This window comes from Thalia democratica, chromosome 4 (assembly GCF_965202585.1).
Source record: "Thalia democratica chromosome 4, ktThaDemo2.hap1.1, whole genome shotgun sequence".
In the NCBI taxonomy this organism is placed as follows: domain Eukaryota; kingdom Metazoa; phylum Chordata; class Thaliacea; order Salpida; family Salpidae; genus Thalia; species Thalia democratica.
In genome coordinates, this window is record NC_139168.1 from 79,565,164 (window position 1) to 79,589,158 (window position 23,995).

Sequence of the window (23,995 nt, forward strand, 5' to 3'; positions counted from 1 at the left end):
AATGATAGCAAAAAATTTAAAAATTTGAATAAATATATAATTTATAGTTATTTTAAAGAATAACTTTTACGTCATTTTAAATTAAAGTTCTGTAAAAGACAGCTAACTCAAAAAAAAAAAATTATATATATTATATTTTATAGATTTCGTTTAAACATGAGTGATTTATACTCATTCAGTGAACACTAACTATAATTAATAGCCTAGTAAAATTACTCATATTCTAAGGTTTAAATTTATATCTATAAATCTAGTTCTAACTCTTATTATTAACCTTATAAATGAAGTTTATAATTGAAAGACATGTTTTAGTTAAAATTTTGTGCAAAAGTTAATAGAAAATGATAGTATTAAGATGTTTTATAAACTCTTTCTAGTAACAATTGTTTTGCGACTTTAATTCGTTACGTATTTAACAAGTTAAAATTAAATAATGGGTAAGTTTAACAATTTGTACCTTGGTGGCAATTATTGAAAAAAAGTTTGGGAAACTTTGTTTAGTTGCACTATACAAATAATTAAGGTATAAATGAATTCAATATTTCAAAAATTTCAAAGTTTATAATAATCTAACGAAAGATTATAGACTTTGACTTAAAAAATGTGAGCTTCTATTAAAAAAGTTTGTTAGAAACAACCATTTAATAACATTCTATTATTGTTTTATAACGTACGTTAGATTTAACATATAAAATTATAAAAGAAGTTTTAGAACTGACCAAACCGGTGTTCATGCAACATTAATACTAGTTTTATATGTTAATAAAACTGTTATATTTCTTTAATTTGAGTTCCGATCTAGTTTTAGTGTATTTTTTTTTGATAAACTTGATGTACACTAACTAACAAAGGCGTACATACTTACAGTGCATTAGCTGTGTATAATTTTCGTTATATCTTTAATTAGTTTTTATTTTGCAAAAAGTTAAATTACTTCAGAACAAATAAAGATCATTGATAAATTTATATATAGAAGTTAACATCCTACATACATTTGCTTAAACTATTTTAATAATATTTTGACAAAATAAGATTAGGATAACTCTGAGTACAAAAAAAAAGAGTACGAATCGAAATCTTGTTCGATATTCAGTAATATAAAGCTAAAATTTCTTTCTAAAAAAATGAGTTAATTATAACAAACATTTTATTTACAGCATTTGTCAATTTCTATTTGAAACAACCTACTTAAACATGACTTATTGTTAGAACTAACCAAAAAATGTGAAAATAATTATGTATAAACTGATGCCTTGTTACAACTGTTAACTTGAATCAAATAATAAAACAAAAACTAACTAATAATATGTAAATCAAGTAATGAAGCCGCTGAACTGAAGTCGAAAACAAGTAACTTAATACCTAAAAACTAATTTAACGATAATTCGATAAAACCTTGTATTATGTAATCATATTTAAAGTCTAAAATAGAACTGGTTCGTAGTGGAAGTTTTCTTTTATTGCCAGACATATGCTGGTTAATACTCCTGGGGAGGAATATACAACTTATAACAACTTGAATAGTATTTATGTCGGTTAATAAACGTTTGATTTATTATTTAACTTGTAATACGTGAGCAGAAATACAACGTGACTTAAATAGATTATATAAAAATACTTTTGTCGTAGCAAAAGGTGATTGAAGTTTTTTTTTAAGAAAAGTTACAAACACTAATTTTACAATTTACATTAAAATATTAACAATATAACTTTTTAATAAACTTTTAGTCGATGGAAGTATATTATATAGACTTGTATTTTAAATTTATATTATTATTTCATAAACTTAGAAATTTTATTATTTTATATTAATAAAAAAAAGAGAACTTATATTATCTATTGATAGCTTGTAGATATTGAATGTGTTTACGTTCAATTCTTTTGTTAGAATTAAGTTTTAAATTTTTCTACATAATATAGTATATATATTCAGACATGTTTAGTTAAAGAAGTTGTTTAGAACCTACTTAAATTAAGAAAAGCTTTAAAGTCACTATAGTAATGTTATTCGTCAGTTATAGTAAACTTTAAAAATAAGAACTTAAAAAATAATAAAATTAAACTAAGTATTCAACTTTGAGACTTTACGACTTTTGTAACTGTTTTTTTTTATTTTTAAAGGGCATTTTTAAGTTAGAAAATGTTTTGAAATCCCTGCCGTAACTTGATTTAAAATTCAGGACTAAAAAAACTGAAGGAGTTTTGTGAGTTGATCCTTCCAGTTTAAATAAAAAGCCAACTGTTTTTGAGAAATTTCTTAAAGATTTACCGTATTTCTTCTAGTTCTTTGAAAGTACATGTTTTGAGTTTATTTTTAGACAAAATTTAATTAAAAAAAATTATATTGTTAAATGTTATATCATTATTGAAAAGATACTGTAAAATTACATTACACTTGAATTACAAATAAATAAAAAACTGATGATTTCAAAAACTATTTATATGAGATAGGTTGTTTTTTCAAATCAAAATTTCACTACCTAACATGAGAAATTAGTTTAAAACTCTAGGGTTTTCCAGGTTTTCCGTCTAAATTGTCAAATTCTAGGTTTTTTAAAGATTCTAGGTCTTTTGGCCTTGTAAGTGGTCTGTTATGACATAAATTAAGAATAAGTTCCATTTAAAGTTTCCTTTATATGAGTATAAAGATTCATAACTTTTTAAGAATATTGTTTCCAAATATTTTTGTTTGGCATTTTGTTATTATCAATGTTTCACTTTGTTCAAATATAATTTAAAACTAAGTTTTCTTGAACTAAAAAAGTTCAACGCTCCCAACATTGTTAAGCGAATAAAAATAATAATTGTTTTTTCTTTATACTTTTTAGTAACTTACTTTCAAATGTTAATAACTACAGTAGAATAATTTAAATGAACATATGAATTTTATTGCAATTCATTTAATATTATTTAAAGCTTACTGCTTTTTTATAATCCTATTATTGTATTAAAAGTTTATAAAGCTTCTATTTCCCTTAAAATTAAATTTCAAGATATTTTTGTTAAATAAAGAGCAATACAACTTAATCATTAGAAAGCATTTTTGCAAGCAGGATCGCAAGAATGCAAATAAAAAAGCGCTTTGTTTTGAGCGCTTCGTCGGAATTACGCCTAACGTTAATTAGATCTCTTATACTTAAAATTCTCAATTGAATTGAATAAAAACTCCTCAAATTATATTTTACTTGTTAATTATATATAAATACGTTTCTTATTTAATTTAACAAAAACTAATATTTATATATGACAAATTTATGTAAAGATTAAATGCTTTAATTATTTTTACTCAAGTTTAACGCTTCCAAATGATTCCATGGTATGATATATTATTTCAGACTAGTTTTAAATTCTATAATTTCAGAATGACTAATTTAGAAGCTTTTTAATATAAAACTTAGCTAGGTATCTAAACAGCTAACCTTAAAAACAATTTTTTATCTTACAGTTAAATTTAAAAAACCATGTTATTCAAAATTTCAATATAAATTAAATAACGACTTATTCTGCTAATGCATTTTATTAAAGTAAAATGTTACAGAAAAAAAATCAATCAAACTGAGTAATTATATAACTATTTTTTTAAATAATTAACTGAACACAAAATTTTATCGTCTCACCCATCCATGCTTCATTATTTTCTGGTGCGTGAAGGTTCCGCTGAAAACGTCATTCAGCATTTCAGTGATAAATTTGTTGAACTTCAATGTGCTCTTATCCCTCGGCACCTTGAAGTCCTTCTTGACATCATCGTCATCGTCGAAGATGAAATCACCTTCCACCATCAGGTACACGGAGACCAGCATTCCGAAGATGTCGGCGTCCTTGTATGTTTTCTCCTGGATTATTCCCGGAGATCTGTATCCTTGCGTGCCAACGCAGTTCCAGTTTTCAAACGGCTTTAAAAAAAATTAATAACGTTAGATTTTTTGGCATTTACCAAGTTTTAAGATCATTTTAACAATTGTAGGTAGTAATTTTATATAAATATTTAGTATCTTTTCTTTTAAGTTTTGTAAACCTTAAATTGAATATTTATGTAAATTAAATTAAATTTACCAAAGTTTTTATTAAGTTATCTGTATATTTAAATATAGTTATTAAAAAAAATTAAAACTTTATATAACTAAGTAAACGTAGTAATGTTTCTAAACAAAACTGACCTTATCGCTTTCTATGTGAGTGCATCCGAAATCAACGAATTTCACTTCAATGTCGCCTTCATGTTCTCTTATTAGTATGTTGTCTAATTTAACGTCCAAATGGTAGACCCCCTTCTGGTTCATGCGATTGATCGTTTTGTACGCCTGAAAAAAAATTGTTGGTTTTAAATCAGTTTAAAATTATCATAAATAGCCCAAGTTAATTATAAGTTATAAGTGGTTATCTACTGGATACTGATCATATGTACTTTTCAAGTGATTCTTGTAACATATAGTGTAAGGTTCGAAACTTAATTGACTTTAATCAACCTCTGCTTTTTCTTGCTTAATACAAGTATTATTATTAAGTCAGGATCCGGTTGGATCCGGATGATTTTCTAATTTGAAAACTTTATCCTGATCGAGGAGGGTTATAATTTTAAAAAAGTCGGAATCCGGATACTAGATTACAATAACTTATTTAATTTCTAGCTTAGATACTTTTTTAATTGTTACTTTTTAATATAAGTGAATATTTTAGTAGTTGGTAGTAATTCAAAATTAATTCTGCCATAGTTTTATTAACAAACAATTATACAAAGAACATATCTTTAAATTTAAAATTATCAAACCTTCTTGAACAACAGCTTCGCATTCTTCTCATCCATGTATTCATGCTTGTCTAAATAAGCTGAAATATCTTTGAAACCGTCCAGGTATTCCATCACTATGATGTAGTAGTCCTCATAAGTGTACCAGTCCTTTAGTTTCACTATATCTGTTTAATATTGATTATTTTTAGTTTTAAAATGTTTAACATCTTTGTGATCATTTTGTATGTTTTTTTTTTGCATGCTAAACGTAGGCATCATAGACATTGATACTGACATCATGACTAAATTATAAGACATGCAAAAGAAAGAAAAAAGAAAAAAATAAGTTAAGTATAAGTGATTTCTAGAGAAAAGAAAATAATGTTGAAGGATAAGGCAAACGAAATTCTTACTATTTTCCAAGACTGTTCCTTTCACTGTCCCTAATACTTTTTGGTGTTTTTCAACTTCCTCAGGGATTCCAGTAACATTTTTCATAGAACAATATTTTATTGCAACTTTGAGGTTTTCGTGTTCCAGCATGCCTGTCAACAAATGCATGTTACAAATAACCAATATTGTAAAATCTAAATTATCAAAAATCTGATGAAAATTATTAAAGAAACTTATTTTTAGTTATTTTAATCATAAGTTATTACATATTAATAACAACGTCAAATCTCAACATTTTTTTTGAATTTTTACTCATAGCCTTTAAATTTTAACGGAAGTAGTAATTCCAATTACGCAACTACCTATAAACACTGCCCCGTGTCCTCCCCATCCGATGCATTTATCAGTAATCTTGTATTTCTGGAAAAACATTTTATTAGTACTGGAGTAATTCAAATGATAGTCATCAACAGTCAGTTCGCTTTTGTCGGGTAGCTTCAATGTTTGTGTTACGCATTTTCCCGGTCAGTTTTACATTTTTTAGCTATGACTGTTACTGGTTGTATGTTTTTTCGTTTGTTTTTTATGGGTACCATTTCGTATTTTACGAGAGCTTGTTATGTGAAGTTTTACTAAAATTATGTGCTATAAAGTAAGTTTTATTTTTATATAAATGAAACAAAACTTGAGTTTGTCAGCTTATTATAATTTATTAGTTTGATTTTCATTAGAAGAAATAGGTAAATTAGTTAAGTAAATAAATGAAGTTTAAAGAAAGTAAAAAGTAAACTTACAAAGCATTTGTTTACTGTAGTTTGCATAGTAACAAAAAATGTTGTGAAAATTTAGATAAAAATAAAAAATGCATTTGAAAGGGCATATTACGTAAGATGTATATTTTAAAGAAAAAAAAAGTTTCGCTCAGTATTAGTGGGGCTAAGCTTTTAGGGTGGAGGCGGGGACGTGGTGGCCCTTGAAGAGCGACAGCGTGTGGTGAAAAACCCGTAAATTTTTTAAATTATTTTTTTTCTAAAATCGATATGGTGCAATCTTGTGGATTTGCGACACCTAGCGGATAAAAAAATTAGAAATTTAACTTTGATTTTTATTTAAAATAAACTAATTTCGCGATGTGTTTAAAATTCGTAATCAATTAGGCAATTTTACAATTTTTTTAGAAGTCAGAGCTTAAAAACCTCGGAAACTTCTTTATGATAAAGTAAAGGTTTACAGTTTTATATTAAATTAAAGATTAACGTTTTTATAATGAAGTAAAGTCTAAATTTTAACAAGGTTTTTAACGTTAACAAGTTATACTGCATATATTATAAAATCTATGAAAAACTGTGAAAATTTATCGATTCTTATCGTTTTTTAAGCGAATGAGATATGTTAATTTTATTTAAACTCTAACAATATAAATAACAAACTATTTAAAAGGTAACATATATTGAAGCTATTACAGGTATTACATACAAAGTAAAGTTTCATGTTTAACTGTTTTAATTGTTTTTTTTTTTTTTGAAAACGGATAAACTTAATAATAAATGCATATTTCTAAGTACAACATTTATAAAACAGCATTCATTACAATTACATTAAGGCAATGGAGTACAATACAAAACCAGAAAAATTGGGTTTGAATCTTTATATTAAGCTTAAACTCAGCGAAATTTTTATTATCAGGCTTCTTATACATAACTCGTAATTACTTGTCCTTTACAGTTTAAATAATATTTTTGTTTGATAGTACAACTGTTTTAAATAAATGTAGCCCGCCTAAAACTTTTCTTCTATGTTCCGCGAGCAACTACTTCTAGCAAAATTAATCTAACACTTGTAAAAAGCTGCCCTCTACTTTACTCATTTATGACAACTAATTTATCTTGTAAACATTATTGTTATGTTCTTTTTAAAGTTTGCAGTTTGTTTTAACACGCTCAAACGTATTTTAAAAAAGCTATACATAAAAGCTGTATCTTAAATTAAGAAAAGCTGTATAGAAATCAGTAAAAGCTTAGAAGTAGAGCAACGAATAAAACTTATAAAAAGTTATTAACTCATGTTTGTTTGTTATTCAAAAAACGAGATTTTTAAGTAAATTTTCTGTCTATGTATGAACTCAAGTTAAATTTATTAAAAATTTTACAATAAAAATGATTTTTTTTCAAAGCTTACAAAAGTTTCAGTAATTCTTCCACTTTCATTAAATACTAACGTACAAATTTTAAGGTTCGTATTTAACTAAACATAAATTTTTTTGAATCAAACATTGTTTATTTTATCTCTATTTGGAGTAAACTTTACATATAAATGCATATAATTCTAAAACAGTAGTCATTACAGTCATAAAAGCAGATTAAGCGAGGCGATGGAGTAAAGTACCAACCCAGACAAAACGGGTCTGAATCTTGGCAAAACTTATATCGAGCTTAATTTTACATTAAATTTTTATTATAATTATCAGGCTCTTAATATTTAATTTGTAACCACTTATCCTTTATAGTTTAAAATCGTGTTTCTTATTGATAATACAATTATTTCATGTAAGCCCGCGGAAACTTTTTATATATTCTGCTCGCAACTCTTTCTAAAAAGAATGGCCTTTTACCTATAAAATGCTTTTTTTATAAAATCCTTGTATTTTACTCGTCTAAATAAATAGTCTATCTTCTAAATAGTATCAATATATTTTTATTATAAAATGTATCATCTATGTCTGGTGTACTACCTGACAAAAAGCAAGTCGATTTTGTTATGTGCAAATTATAAGTAGTTTATAAAAAATATCACTGTAAAGTAATGTTCAAAAAATGTACAAATAATAGAAATTAAAAGTAGAACGGATTTTACATTAAAGTATGTATTTTGATTTTAAAATTAGCCGAAATAAAATAAACTAAATATTAAATAAACTCTACTTAACAATTTATCTTTCAACTTGTCATAAGCAAGAAGCTAAATGTCTATTAATCGAAAGTTTGAAAAAGTAGCTATAACCAGTTAACATAAGCTTTAATTCTTTTTGAAAAAGATTCATTTAAGCACTGACTATGTCTTTGACCGAAACTTAGTTTGTAAAATAAAATCTTGAAAGAATAAATTCATTATTTCCCCTATAGTAGCTAGCTAAGTGCTTTATCTAAACTCGAAATCGTTAAACTTAACATAATAATTCTAAAAGTTAAGTATTGAGTACACAGAGATTTTATAGAAACTAAATACCTATACAATAAATATATCTTTAGACCCCAAATAACATTATACAAGAAAGTATTTTTGTAGTTTTTTGTGTACGCAAAAACGTATATGTGTTTAAAGTTGTTTTAATTTAGTTGAAAATTAACTAAAAGGCTTGCGTTAAGTTAAAAATAATGAGCTGAAACAATTTTTTTATTAATTTAAATGACACAAAAGTTTCGTTGTTAAAATTTGTTGGTATACTGTAACTTTCTAACAAAATTTATGTATAGTTTGGCAGTTTTAAATTCATCAAAGAGCTGCGTTTAAAGTTTTAAAAAAATATTTGGTATCCAGTTAAACTTCTCAATAACAGGTTCAGAATGATAAAGTAAAAACTAATAAATAATTTTTACTTATTTAAGCTATAATTTTCAGCTTCAAGCTGAGTAAAAAAATTGTATTTTCTCGCGTTCATGTGATTTCTTTAGCAATTTTATTACTTTTATAAGTTTATTATATAACTTGTAACTTATTTTGGTAATATAATGCACTGACGAAAGTCAAAATGTACGAAATACAACCAGGCTTGGTAGAAACAATTTCCAGCAAAGTTGCCATAAAAAGTGTCATTCGACTTTAGAACAAGTTAATTTCATTTATACTGTAAAAATCTGATTTCATTACATAAAATTAGTAGCTTTTAACTTCCCAAGTTGCCAAAACACGACATTGTTAGAGTAAATATTTGCAGTAGCCAATAACACGATTTAAACATTGTTTATTTTACAACAATTTAGTTTTAAAATAGGATATTTTAGTGATAGCTGCAGACCGCGGTAACCTTTATAAAGTGCGGCCCGTGAATAACTTAAGAATAAGAAAAATGACTCTTTAATTGTAAAGTCTGCCAATTTAACTGATAAGGAAATGCTGCAGCTACAAAACTTTTAATTTAAATTAACAGGTTCAACAGATATTCTTTTGAAATTAACACATATTCAGTTTTTTTAGGAAAAATTCGTAATAAATTTTTGTTATGTTTTCACACCAGAGCCCTACAGTGTTATTTGACGTGAGAACCTAAACAAATCACATTATATTTTAACAACATGTTCATAGTTTATAAACAAACACGAAGAAATTGGCAAAGCAGGTCCTTTTAAAATACATACTTGGACAGCTAAATATTTCAGTTCAAACACCGTTGATAAAGAAAACAATTTTTTCTTGGCACCTTAACTAGTTTCGTAAAAGCTACCCATCAGTAACGATATTTACAACTTATGTAATTAACAACTGCAAGACTACCAGGATAAAAAATCAGTACATACTAATTACCTCTTTAAATATAATCTAGCTTGTGCAAACGAAATATGCAGTCAACATATACGACTTTGGTAAACGGATTATGCTTACAACGACTTATTAAACGTTTTGGTCTTTACCCTTTTGATGCATATTTAACTTTTTATAACAGTTTTAGTAAGGGACTATTTCTTATCAGAATTATGCAGTGCACAAATAATTGTAAATACAAAAAAAATTAAATTGATTTTTGAACTTTTGTAACCTTATGTAATTCTGTAACTTTATTTTAGATAAAAAACAGTTTATAATAGAACACAATTTATTCAATACACAAAAAAACATAATATTTGAAGATTGGATTCATTCCATGTTTTTCACACGTCCAACGTCAGCAACAAATAGAAGACCACCGGAGAGACCTGTAAGAATAATATACAATTAATAAACCGAAAAAATTATTGATGCTTCTTTAACTAATAATTGGTAATCTTTCATTAAATAATCAAATTATATTAGTGAACAGATGCCGTTAAAAGTGGCTGAAACTCAAAAGTCAACGTAACATGTAATGAAAAAGCATCTAACAAACTTGTAGCTTTTGCAGTCAAAACAACAGTTTATTAACAATTTACAAATAAATAAATGCAAGCAAGCAATACAAACTAATTTAATTTATTAATTTTAATAACTATACGTGTTCAAAGTTTAGATAAAATCATATAACTTAGCTATTAAATACCACAAAGAAATAAATTATAGTTCTGTGAAACAAAATAGCTTACTTAGCTTCAAACTTTTTAATAACCTCTATTTCACAAGTACTATATTTTAGTCTCTTTAAAATTAATTGTAGACTTGTAACAAAAATTATAGTAAAACAATCAAAAAACATACAAGTTTAAAATGTTAGCTACAAAATCTACATGTTATTGAAAATTAACACCAGCTTTTAAATTTGACTTAAGTCAGTTTATCTTAAAGCTTATAAAATTTATACATATGTAAACAACAAATAAATAAAGACGTTTGAATGATTAAAATTAACAACACTTTTTACTTTTAACAAGTTTGATTGAGCAATGCTTACAAATCTTAAATAACTTATTTTCTTTACAAAAGATAATAAATACTCAAAAAATTAATTAATAAAACAAAAATTCGAGTAAATTTGAAAAAAATAATTATAATAGCAATCGACACAAACGATATAAAATTTATAAATTATAAAATCTAAATGAGATAATTAGAAGGAGCATAGACTATTCAAAAGCTTTATTTTTCAATCATAGTTGTCACAACTGTTATTAAATTTAGTAAAGAAAAAGTTATTTACATTAAAACAGATTAAAATATTATAGTAAATTGGACAAAATAAAATGAGAAAATACTGCACCATTTGTTGGTCTAGTAATTTAAACAAATGTAATTTTAATAATTCTCAAATTTGCTATGATACACCGCTAAGATAAACATATATTTAATTTTGGTTAAATTAATAAATACATATTTTTTCTTATGTTCAAAATAAACAGTCGATTTATAAATCAAAACTCTATTTAACTATAAAAAACACCAAGCACTAAAAAAACACTTTGGATTTATTAAAAAAATTTCAGTATCAGATTATTTTTTCTATATGTTTAACAAAACAGTTTTTAAATTATTTGTAATTGTAGACACTTACTTATTGTTCCACTTCGCACAATTTATGATATTTAGTGACAGAGAGGTCCACCGGTTCCGCTTCAGTGATTTGGCATCGGTGAACCAATTCAAGACACTGAAAAAAAAATTATAAATATTACAATTCATAGAGTTGATTTAAACTGGTATTAAATATTTAGTAAAGCATTTTATTTAAACACAATAGATATATAGAATATGTAAAAATTTGTGGCCACATTGTTAAATATTAAGCATGTTCCATCACAATTATCATTGTTTCGTTATGATTTTCTTATTGAATCACTAGTTAAATAAACTTCACTCATTCTTTTAACAAAAAAAAAGTATAATGTGCAACAGTTGTATGAAAAATGTTAGCAGGAATAATTAAAACGACATATTCTGTAAAAAAAGTTTTGAGGCTATTGTTCTGATAAGTTCAAATTTCTTATTAAACTGAACTGTATAATTATTTCTTGACATACAGATTAAAATGTCAAGTTGACTAAAAGGTTTGTAGTTTGTTGTAGATGAAAAGTTTATAGAAGTTCAAATGACCAGTTTGTAGAGAGCATATTTATCTTTTAGGGTTATAAACTTTGTAAATTGAAACTGTGAAAAACACTCTTAAAAGTTTTAATGATTTTAAACAACTAGTTTTTGTAATATGTACTATGATTACTTAATTTAAACTACTGATATGAAAACACACTGTTCAAATATTACTTACATTTCAGGCCACCTGTATTAAACAATAAATTTTACTACTATTTTTTATGCTTTACTACACCACTATACATATTAAACACAACATTATAAGATACTAAGTTTTACAAGTACCATATTTTAGTCTCTTTAAACTTAATTGTAGATTTGTATACAATATATACAAGTTAACATGTAATAAAAAAGCATCCAACAAACTTGTAGCTTTTGCAGTCAAAACTACAGTTTGATAAAAATTGACAAAAAATTAAATGCAAGCGAGCAATACAAACTAAATAAATTTATTAATTTTAATAATCATATGTGTTTAAAGTTTAAATAAAATCATATAACTTATAAATAAAGACGTTTGAATGATTTAAATTACCATTTTATTGAAATTAACAACACTTTTTACTTTTAACAAGTTTGTTTGAGCAATGCTTACATATCTTAACTAACTTATTTTCCTTTCAAAAGATGATAAATACTCACATAATTAATTTACCAAACGAAAATTCGAGTTTAAATTATTAAAATAGAAATCAAAACAAACAAATGAAATTAATCAATTATCAAACCTAAATAAGATTATCAGAAGGAGCATACACTATTTAAAAGCTTTAATTTTTAATCATAGTTGTTGCAACTGCTAATAACTTTTTCTCTACTAAATTTAAGTACATTAAAACAGTTTAATATATTATAAAAAATTTGACAAAATTTACATTGCTCAATATGAGAAAATACTGCTCTATTTGTTGGTTTAGTAAGTTAATCATATATAACTTTAATAGTTATCAAGTTTGCTATGATAGACCGCTAAGATAAACGTTTTACTTTACTTTGATTGTATCAATGAAAACATCTTTTTTCTTATGTTTAAAATAGACAGTAAATTTATAAATCAAAACTCTATTTAACCATAAAAATACCCCAAGCACTAAAGAAACACTTTGGATTTATTACAAAAAATTCAGTATCAGATTATTTTCTTTAAGTTGAACAAAACAGTTTTTAAATTATTTGTAATTGTAAATACTTACTTATTGTTTCACTTTGCATAATCAATGAGATCTAGTGACAGAGAGGTCCACCGGATCCACATTAGTGATTTGTCATGGTCAATAATGCAATTTAAGAACAGAAACTGAAAAAAAAACAAAGTTATAAATAGTATAATACATAAAGTTGATTTAAACTGGTATTTTTATTAAAATAGTCATGTGTGTGCATGTCTAACAACTTAAGTAAAGTACACACAACTGTTTTGCAAACAGAGATATTAAATTTGTATAAAAAATCATAAAAATATTACTTATTAAAAATGTGTTTTATTCATTATTATACAAACAACTTGGTTTACATTTAAAATAATTCTCATAGTATAAAAACAACATTGCCACTCTTTAAAACAAAAAACTATCCTTAGTGACCTTGTACAGTCCTAAGTCATCCTGTGCTTTTTTTTCAAATCATATTGAAAATCTTAATTTAATTGAAATAAACTTTTCAAATCAATATAAATCATGTTTTAAAACAAAACAGGTTATAAAATATCAAAACATTGTTACTTGACCAACTTTATCTGTATCAAGGTCTAGAAAAAACTGGCCTAAGACTTTTAAAAACATAAAACTATTTTGATTTGTCCTTACTTAACCTTAGATTTAAAAAATTCAAACTCTGCTGAACAATATTAAGTATTTTGAATGTATGGCAAGCATGATACAAAATACTTATAAACTTTTGGTGAAAATGTAAGGTTTTCAAAATTATATCTTTTTTTACAACATTATACTTATACAAAGATAAAATGTTTTAAAAACAAGTGTTGATTAAATAAAAGTAATTTTATACATTTAGATATATAAATGTAAAAGTACTGGGTGTAAGGGACAGGGGTGGGGGCTTATAAATTTATATGCTCATCTGTTTACCAGAGGTCTTAACTACTTTATCTACTTTATAGATAGCTGATTTATAAATTAAATGTTATATGTGATCAGTCACATAAAGGTTAGAATTTTTTTCTATACCCTTAATAGGTTTTAACCAAAACACTATGTTAAAATTTTAGCATGGGTGCCATACTTTCAGAAAAAAAGAATAGTTTAAGTTTGTGTATCAGGTTAAAACTTTTTTTTATAAACTTATAAACAGTTATATAAAAAGTTATCTACTGCTATGATTAAATAATATGTTAATGAAACTAAAACTTTTAGCTTTTGTGTTTTACCAGGTAAAATGTATTATACTGTTATCTTAATCTTCAAATTACATACATGGTTTGTCTTATAGTATGGATCTGTTTGATATATAAGAGTTAAACAACTCTAAGTTGTAGTTAATAATACTATTATTAAAACATACTCACCACTGTACTATACCAAAAACTTGCAGAAATAATTTTATTGGGTGGGTTGTAGAAGAAGATATTGTTGTAAACAAACTTTCAAAACACTAGGTGCTTATTTCGTTTTAATAAGTATTCGCTGTTCAAATACTAGTTTTATTACTTACAAAACCACTGTACGAAACCCAATTTACAATTTAATTTAAAAAACTTTTTACGTTTAAAATGACCAAACTATACAATTAAAAGTCAAAAAAATTAAATTCTTGCAATATTCACAAATTTCAACATACTATCAAAAAATTACAAAATGTAAAATTTGACTAATAAACTAGGTTTTAATAAAAACATTTTTTGATTAATTTTTAATAGATTTCTTTATAAAAATTGTTACAACAGAAGTATTTATTTTCACATCTAAAAACTCGCACAAATAAAAGTTTTAGAACGTTTGTATAATGTTTCAATTTTGTTAAAAAATAGAGTAGTTTTATCCGTGAAAAACTATGTGGATGAAAGCTTAACTTCAAAACAGGAAAAGAAAGCAGTTACTAATTAATGTTACATTTACCAGACCAAAAAAGTACCAAAAAATAAGTTTAATAATTTTTGTTTAACAATACATATGGTTGGAAAAATTAATGTTTTGCTTTAAAATTTAAAAAATATTATAATTTATTTTAGGAATTTTTACATAACAGTGTATACCATATATTTTGAAAAAATAAAAGCGTCAATAAACCTAACCAAGTTAAAATGTCTTATTTTTGTATGTCTATAAAAATAAACAGTAATTAAGTTGGTGTCTATTGTTAATGTTATTTTAGTTTATAAACTTTTCAGTTGTTGGTTTTATAAGTAAACATGTGAAACTGCGGTTAATTTTCTTAATGATTCTTGTAAAAATTAATAATTTAAAACTTAACTTTTATCAGTACTTGTGCAATTGATATAAAAACTTCTAACTGAAATATAGAATTAATTCAATAATTGCTTACTTAGATGCTTTAAACAGCTTTCTTATTATATGAATATAATTTATTAAACTTTAGTAAAAGAAATAAAAATGTTACATAATAAAGTTAAATAAGCATTTGTAAGCAAGTTTTAAAATTTTCTAGTAACTAATATTGTTTCCTACAATAAAATTAATGTAAAAAAAACTTACAAAACGAATAGTAAAAACTTTTATTTTAAACTAGACTGTCATTTAATTTTTTTTTAAACTTGAAAAATTTTATTGCTTTGCCACTACTTACTTTTCACTAAATATGTAATGTTGTTCTAAGCAGCTTTCGAAATGACTAGCAGCTAAAATAGAAACATTGAAAAAAAAATCAATTTTAAAAGCTTTAAAACAAGCATATTAATTTAAACTATATACACTTGTAATAAAATGAATGAAACACTTTGACATTTTTCGGTCCAGTTTTTACTTAAAGTTTTTATTAAAAGTAAGAGCATTGTTATCATTATTTAAAAAGTGTTTCGTACAATGTATAATTTACAAGGTATACACAGATTTATATTGCAAATGAAGATTTAAAGTAAAATGTGAATTTAGAAAACAAAAAAACTAAAAAGATTGCTAAAAAAGTTCGAAAATAAATTAGTTATGTTAGTTTATTATTTAAATAAATAAACTGCTAAGATTAATGTCTAGCTACATAAGTTTAGCAGTTATAAGTCTGTGAACTTTGTATGTTGTATAGTATCTACAAAGTTACAATAAATATAATTTTTTTTTAATTACATATTGAACTTTTCTTCAAATCATGTTGAAAAATAACTTGCAATTTTTAATTTTTTATCGAAATTATTTACAAAACTCACACAAATATACGTTTTAGAATGTTTGTATTATTTTTCAATTTTTGAAAAAATAAAGTAAAATCATATCTCAGTCGTTTTGAAAATATTGTTAAACTAAATTAAATTAAATTAAATTAATATTAGAAAATATATAACTGTCGTGTTAGTAATCAACCAAAAATATTATAGTTTAAAATTATACTAATTTAATATTAATTTTTATTTTGAGTTGAAGAATTTGAAAACAACTACATAGCTATTGCAAATTTAGATAAATTATATGGCAAAATACCATAAACTTAATAAGTATTGACTGAATTAAGTTTTACTCAAACTTGGTTTTAGTTTAATGCAATGTTCTTAAGTATTTTTGTGTATGAGTGATTTTTTATTATGTCTTAGACAATTTTATAAATTAATTGTACTTGTTTGATGCTGTAGATTATATTTTTACTTGTTTAATTTAATCAACTAAAATGATAACAATAGCACTAATTTAACCAACTTCTAAATTTGTAATCGTAACTTTTTTTTTCTATAATTCAGTTATTTAAATATATATGGACCAATTGCCAAAGTTTTATTCTTTAATTTAGCTGTAATCAATATATTTTTAAGATTTTTTTTATAAATTCTATTTTTTTTACTTATTTTAAGATGTGATTAACACCTTTGAAATTTACTAACAATTAAAGTAGGAGTATATAAAAAATATTGATTTCACAAGCTTAACAATAAGCGTAATTTATTATAATAAAGATTCAAATTTCTTTTTATTTGAATTTTGTTTCGAAAAGTTTGTGTTTGGCGTTAAGTTATCATCAATATTTTACTTTGCGAATACAATATTTTCAATATAAATTTATTGAATTGAAAATTTTTAAGGTTCACAACATGTTGAGTGAATAACTTTTGTTTACATTTACTTTTTTACGTATATACTTTTAAATACTTAATAACAAAAAACAATGGTTAAATTAATTAGTTGGACTTTAAACAATTCATCAAACGATTTTTTAAACTATACTACTTTTTTATAATCCTATTATTGTATTAAAAGTTTATAAAGCTTCTATTTCCCTTATTATTAAATTTCAAGATATTTTTGTTAAATAAAGAGCAATACAACTTAATCATTAGAAAGCATTTTTGCAAGCAGGATCGCAAGAATGCAAAAAAAAAAGCGCTTTGTTTTGAGCGCTTTGTCGGAATTTCGCCCAACTTTATTAGATCTCTTATACTTAAAATTCTCAATTGAATTGAATAAAAACTCCTCAAATTATGTTTTACTTGTTAATTATATATAAATACGTTTCTTATTTAATTTAACAAAAAACTAATATTTATATATGACAAATTTATGTTTAGATTAAATGTTTTAATTATTTTTACTCAAGTTTAACGCTTCCAAATGATTCCATGGTATGATATATTATTTCAGACTAGTTTTAAATTCTATAATTTCAGAATGACTAATTTAGAAGCTTTTTAATATAAAATTTAGTTAGGTATCTAAACAGCTAACCTTAAAAACAATTTTTTATCTTACAGTTAAATTTTAAAAACCATGTTGTTCAAAATTTCAATATAAATTAAATAACGACTTATTCTGCTAATGCATTTTATTAATGCAAAATGTTACAGAAAAAAAATCAATCAAACTGAATAATTATATAACTATTTTTTTAAATAATTAACTGAACACAAAATTTTATCGTCTCATCCATCCATGCTTCATTATCTTCTGGTGCGTGAAGGTTCCGCTGAAAACGTCATTCAGCATTTCAGTGATAAATTTGTTGAACTTCAATGTGCTCTTATCCCTCGGCACCTTGAAGTCTTTCTTGACTTCATCGTCATCGTCGAAGATGAAATCACCTTCCACCATCAGGTACACGGAGACCAGCATTCCGAAGATGTCGGCGTCCTTGTATGTTTTCTCCTGGATTATTCCCGGAGATCTGTATCCTTGCGTGCCAACGCAGTTCCAGTTTTCAAACGGCTTTAAATAAATAGTGTAAAATTTTATTTTGTGTTTATTAAGTTTCTAAATCATGTTAACAAAAATATGTGGTAGTTTTATATAAAAATTTAGTGTCTATCATTTTAAGTTTTGTAAGTCTTAAAGTGAATATTTATTAAAGTATAAATAAATTTTATCAATGTTTTTATGTAGTTTTTAGTATATTTAAGTACATTTGAAGAAAAACATAACAAATTTTAAAATTTTATATAACGTGTATCACTTAATAATGTGTCTAAACAAAACTGACCTTATCGCTTTCTATGTGAGTGCATCCGAAATCAACGAATTTCACTTCAATGTCGCCTTCATGTTCTCTTATTAGCATGTTGTCTAATTTAACGTCCAAATGGTAGACCCCCTTCTGGTTCATGCGATTGATCGTTTTGTACGCCTGAAAAAAAATTGTTGGTTTTAAATCAGTTTAAAGTTATCATAAACAGCACAGGTTAATTATAAGTTATAAGTGGCTATCTACTGGATACGGATCACATGTACTTTTCAAGTGTTTCTTGTAACATATAGTGTAAGGTTCGAAACTTTATTGACTTTAATCAACCTCTGCTTTTTCTTGCTTAATACAAGTATTATTTTTAAGTCAGGATCCGGTCGGATCCGGATCCAACTAATTTGAAAACTTTATCCTGATCGAGGAGGGTTATAATTTTAAAAAATTCGGAATCCGTATACTAGATTACAATAACTTATTTAATTTTTAGCTTAGATACTTTTTTAATTGTTACTTTTTAATATAAGTGAATATTTTAGTAGTTGGTAGTAATTCAAAATTAATTCTACCATAGTTTTATTAACAAACAATTATACAAAGAACATATCTTTAAATTTAAAATTATCAAACCTTCTTGAACAACAGCTTCGCATTCTTCTCATCCATGTATTCATGCTTGTCTAAATAAGCTGAAATATCTTTGAAACCGTCCAGGTATTCCATCACTATGATGTAGTAGTCCTCATAAGTGTACCAGTCCTTTAGTTTCACTATATCTGTTTAATATTGATTATTTTTAGTTTTAAAACGTTTAACATCTTTGTGATCATTGTTTATGTTCTTTTTTTTTTTTTGCATGCCAAACGTAGTCATTATAGACATTGATACTGACATCATGACTAAATTGAAAGACACGCAAAAGAAAGAAAAAAGAAAAAAATAAGTTAAGTATAAGTGATTTCTAGAGAAAAGAAAATAATGTTGAAGGATAAGGCAAACGAAATTCTTACTATTTTCCAAGACTGTTCCTTTTACTGCCCCTAATACTTTTTGGTGTTTTTCAACTTCCTCAGGGATTCCCATAACATTTTTCATAGAACAATATTTTATTGCAACTTTGAGGTTTTCGTGTTCCGGCATGCCTGTGAACAAAAGCATGTTAGAAATAATCAATATTGTAAAATCTAAATTATCAAAAAGCTGATGAAAATTATTTAAGAAACTTATTTTTAGTTATTTTAATCATAAGTTATTACAGATTAATAACAACGTCAAAACTCAACATTTTTTGAATTTTTACTCATAGACTTTTCATTTTAACGGAAGTAGTAATTCCAATTACGCAATTACCTATAAACACTGCCCCGTGTCCTCCCCATCCGATGCATTTATCAGTAATCTTGTATTTGTGGAAAAACATTTTATTAGTACTGGAGTATTTCAAATGATAGTCATCAACAGTCAGTTCGCTTTTGTCGGGTAGCTTCAATGTTTGTGTTACGCATTTTCCCGGTCAGTTTTACATTTTTTAGCTATGACTGTTACTGGTTGTATGTTTTTTCGTTTGTTTATTATGGGTACCATTTCGTATTTTACGATAGCTTGTTAAGTGAAGTTTTACTAAAGTTCTGTGTTGTAAAGTAAGTTTTACTTTTATATAAATAAAGCAAAAGTTGAGTTTGTCAGCTTAATATAATTTATTAGTTTGATTTTCATTAGAAGAAATAGGTAAATTAGTTAAGTAAATGAATGAAGTTTAAAGAAAGTAAAAAGTAAACTTACAAAGCATTTGTTTACTGTAGTTTGCATAGTAACAAAAAATGTTGTGAAAATTTAGATAAAAATAAAAAATGCATTTGAAAGGGCATATTACGTAAGATGTATATTTAAAAGAAAAAAAAAGTTTCGCTCAGTATTAGTGGGGCTAAGCTTTTAGGGTGGAGTAGACGGACGTGGTGGCCCTTGAAGAGCGACAGCGTGTGGTGAAAAACCCGTAAATTTTTTAAATTATTTTTTTTCTAAAATCGATATGGTGCAATCTTGTGGATTTGCGACACCTAGCGGATAAAAAAATTAGAAATTTAACTTTGATTTTTATTTAAAATAAACTAATTTCGCGATGTGTTTAAAATTCGTAATCAATTAGGCAGTTTTACAATTTTTTTAGAAGTCAGAGCTTAAAAACCTCGGAAACTTCTTTATGATAAAGTAAAGGTTTACAGTTTTATATTAAATTAAAGATTAACGTTTTTATAATGAAGTAAAGTCTAAATTTTAACAAGGTTTTTAACGTTAACAAGTTATACTGCATATATTATAAAATCTATGAAAAACTGTGAAAATTTATCGATTCTTATCGTTTTTTAAGCGAATGAGATATGTTAATTTTATTTAAACTCTTACAATATAAATAACAAACTATTTAAAAGGTAACATATATTGAAGCTATTACAGGTATTACATACAAAGTAAAGTTTCATGTTTAACTGTTTTAATTGTTTTTTTTTTTTTTTTTGAAAACGGATAAACTTAATAATAAATGCATATTTCTAAGTACAACATTTATAAAACAGCATTCATTACAATTACATTAAGGCAATGGAGTACAATACAAAACCAGAAAAATTGGGTTTGAATCTTTATATTAAGCTTAAACTCAGCGAAATTTTTATTATCAGGCTTCTTATACATAACTCGTAATTACTTGTCCTTTACAGTTTAAATAATATTTTTGTTTGATAGTACAACTGTTTTAAATAAATGTAGCCCGCCTAAAACTTTTCTTCTATGTTCCGCGAGCAACTACTTCTAGCAAAATTAATCTAACACTTGTAAAAAGCTGCCCTCTACTTTACTCATTTATGACAACTAATTTATCTTGTAAACATTATTGTTATGTTCTTTTTAAAGTTTGCAGTTTGTTTTAACACGCTCAAACGTATTTTAAAAAAGCTATACATAAAAGCTGTATCTTAAATTAAGAAAAGCTGTATAGAAATCAGTAAAAGCTTAGAAGTAGAGCAACGAATAAAACTTATAAAAAGTTATTAACTCATGTTTGTTTGTTATTCAAAAAACGAGATTTTTAAGTAAATTTTCTGTCTATGTATGAACTCAAGTTAAATTTATTAAAAATTTTACAATAAAAATGATTTTTTTTTCAAAGCTTACAAAAGTTTCAGTAATTCTTCCACTTTCATTAAATACTAACGTACAAATTTTAAGGTTCGTATTTAACTAAACATAATTTTTTTTGAATCAAACATTGTTTATTTTATCTCTATTTAGAGTAAACTTTACATATAAATGCATCTAATTCTAAAACAGTAGTCATTACAGTCATAAAAGCAGATTAAGCGAGGCGATGGAGTAAAGTACCAACCCAGACAAAACGGGTCTGAATCTTGGCAAAACTTATATCGAGCTTAATTTTACATTAAATTTTTATTATAAGTATCAGGCTCTTAATATTTAATTTGTAACCACTTATCCTTTATAGTTTAAAATCGTGTTTCTTATTGATAAATCAATTATTTCATGTAAGCCCGCGGAAACTTTTTATATATTCTGCTCGCAACTCTTTCTAAAAAGAATGGCCTTTTACCTATAAAATGCTTTTTTTATAAAATCCTTGTATTTTACTCGTCTAAATAAATAGTCTATCTTCTAAATAGTATCAATATATTTTTATTATAAAATGTATCATCTATGTCTGGTGTACTACCTGACAAAAAGCAAGTCGATTTTGTTATGTGCAAATTATAAGTAGTTTATAAAAAATATCACTGTAAAGTAATGTTCAAAAAATGTACAAATAATAGAAATTAAAAGTAGAACGGATTTTACATTAAAGTATGTATTTTGATTTTAAAATTAGCCGAAATAAAATAAACTAAATATTAAATAAACTCTACTTAACAATTTATCTTTCAACTTGTCATAAGCAAGAAGCTAAATGTCTATTAATCGAAAGTTTGAAAAAGTAGCTATAGCCAGTTAACATAAGCTTTAATTCTTTTTGAAAAAGATTCATTTAAGCACTGACTATGTCTTTGACCGAAACTTAGTTTGTAAAATAAAATCTTGAAAGAATAAATTCATTATTTCTAGTAGCTAGCTAAGTGCTTTATCTAAACTCGAAATCGTTAAACTTAACATAATAATTCTAAAAGTTAAGTATTGAGTACACAGAGATTTTATAGAAACTAAATACCTATACAATAAATATATCTTTAGACCCCAAATAACATTATACAAGAAAGTATTTTTGTAGTTTTTTGTGTACGCAAAAACGTATATGTGTTTAAAGTTGTTTTAATTTAGTTGAAAATTAACTAAAAGGCTTGCGTTAAGTTAAAAATAATGAGCTGAAACAATTTTTTTATTAATTTAAATGACACAAAAGTTTCGTTGTTAAAATTTGTTGGTATACTGTAACTTTCTAGCAAAATTTATGTATAGTTTGGCAGTTTTAAATTCATCAAAGAGCTGCGTTTAAAGTTTTAAAAAAATATTTGGTATCCAGTTAAACTTCTCAATAACAGGTTCAGAATGATAAAGTAAAAACTAATAAATAATTTTTACTTATTTAAGCTATAATTTTCAGCTTCAAGCTGAGTAAAAAAAATTGTATTTTCTCGCGTTCATGTGATTTCTTTAGCAATTTTATTACTTTTATAAGTTTATTATATAACTTGTAACTTATTTTGGTAATATAATGCACTGACGAAAGTCAAAATGTACGAAATACAACCAGGCTTGGTAGAAACAATTTCCAGCAAAGTTGCCATAAAAAGTGTCATTCGACTTTAGAACAAGTTAATTTCATTTATACTGTAAAAATCTGATTTCATTACATAAAATTAGTAGCTTTTAACTTCCCAAGTTGCCAAAACACGACATTGTTAGAGTAAATATTTGCAGTAGCCAATAACACGATTTAAACATTGTTTATTTTACAACAATTTAGTTTTAAAATAGGATATTTTAGTGATAGCTGCAGACCGCGGTAACCTTTATAAAGTGCGGCCCGTGAATAACTTAAGAATAAGAAAAATGACTCTTTAACTGTAAAGTCTGCCAATTTAACTGATAAGGAAATGCTGCAGCTACAAAACTTTTAATTTAAATTAACAGGTTCAACAGATATTCTTTTGAAATTAACACATATTCAGTTTTTTTAGGAAAAATTCGTAATAAATTTTTGTTATGTTTTCACACCAGAGCCCTACAGTGTTATTTGACCTGAGAACCTAAACAAATCACATTATATTTTAACAACATGTTCATAGTTTATAAACAAACACGAAGAAATTGGCAAAGCAGGTCCTTTTAAAATACATACTTGGACAGCTAAATATTTCAGTTCAAACACCGTTGATAAAGAAAACAATTTTTTCTTGGCACCTTAACTAGTTTCGTAAAAGCTACCCATCAGTAACGATATTTACAACTTATGTAATTAACAACTGCAAGACTACCAGGATAAAAAATCAGTACATACTAATTACCTCTTTAAATATAATCTAGCTTGTGCAAACGAAATATGCAGTCAACATATACGACTTTGGTAAACGGATTATGCTTACA

At 25.3% G+C, this 23,995-nt stretch overlaps 1 protein-coding gene across 1 annotated transcript; it reads right to left on the minus strand.

Annotated features, from left to right (window-relative positions):
• Positions 1-17,865: 17,865 nt before the first annotated feature.
• LOC145833664 (serine/threonine-protein kinase pim-3-like) lies at positions 17,866-19,826 on the minus strand. The gene is made up of 5 exons (XM_082940813.1): positions 19,757-19,826; positions 19,417-19,548; positions 19,037-19,182; positions 18,428-18,571; positions 17,866-18,156 (listed from the first exon to the last, which is right to left on the minus strand). Exons 1-5 carry the CDS (start codon positions 19,824-19,826, stop codon positions 17,866-17,868), a joined length of 783 nt encoding a protein of 260 aa, XP_082796939.1.
• Positions 19,827-23,995: the final 4,169 nt, after the last annotated feature.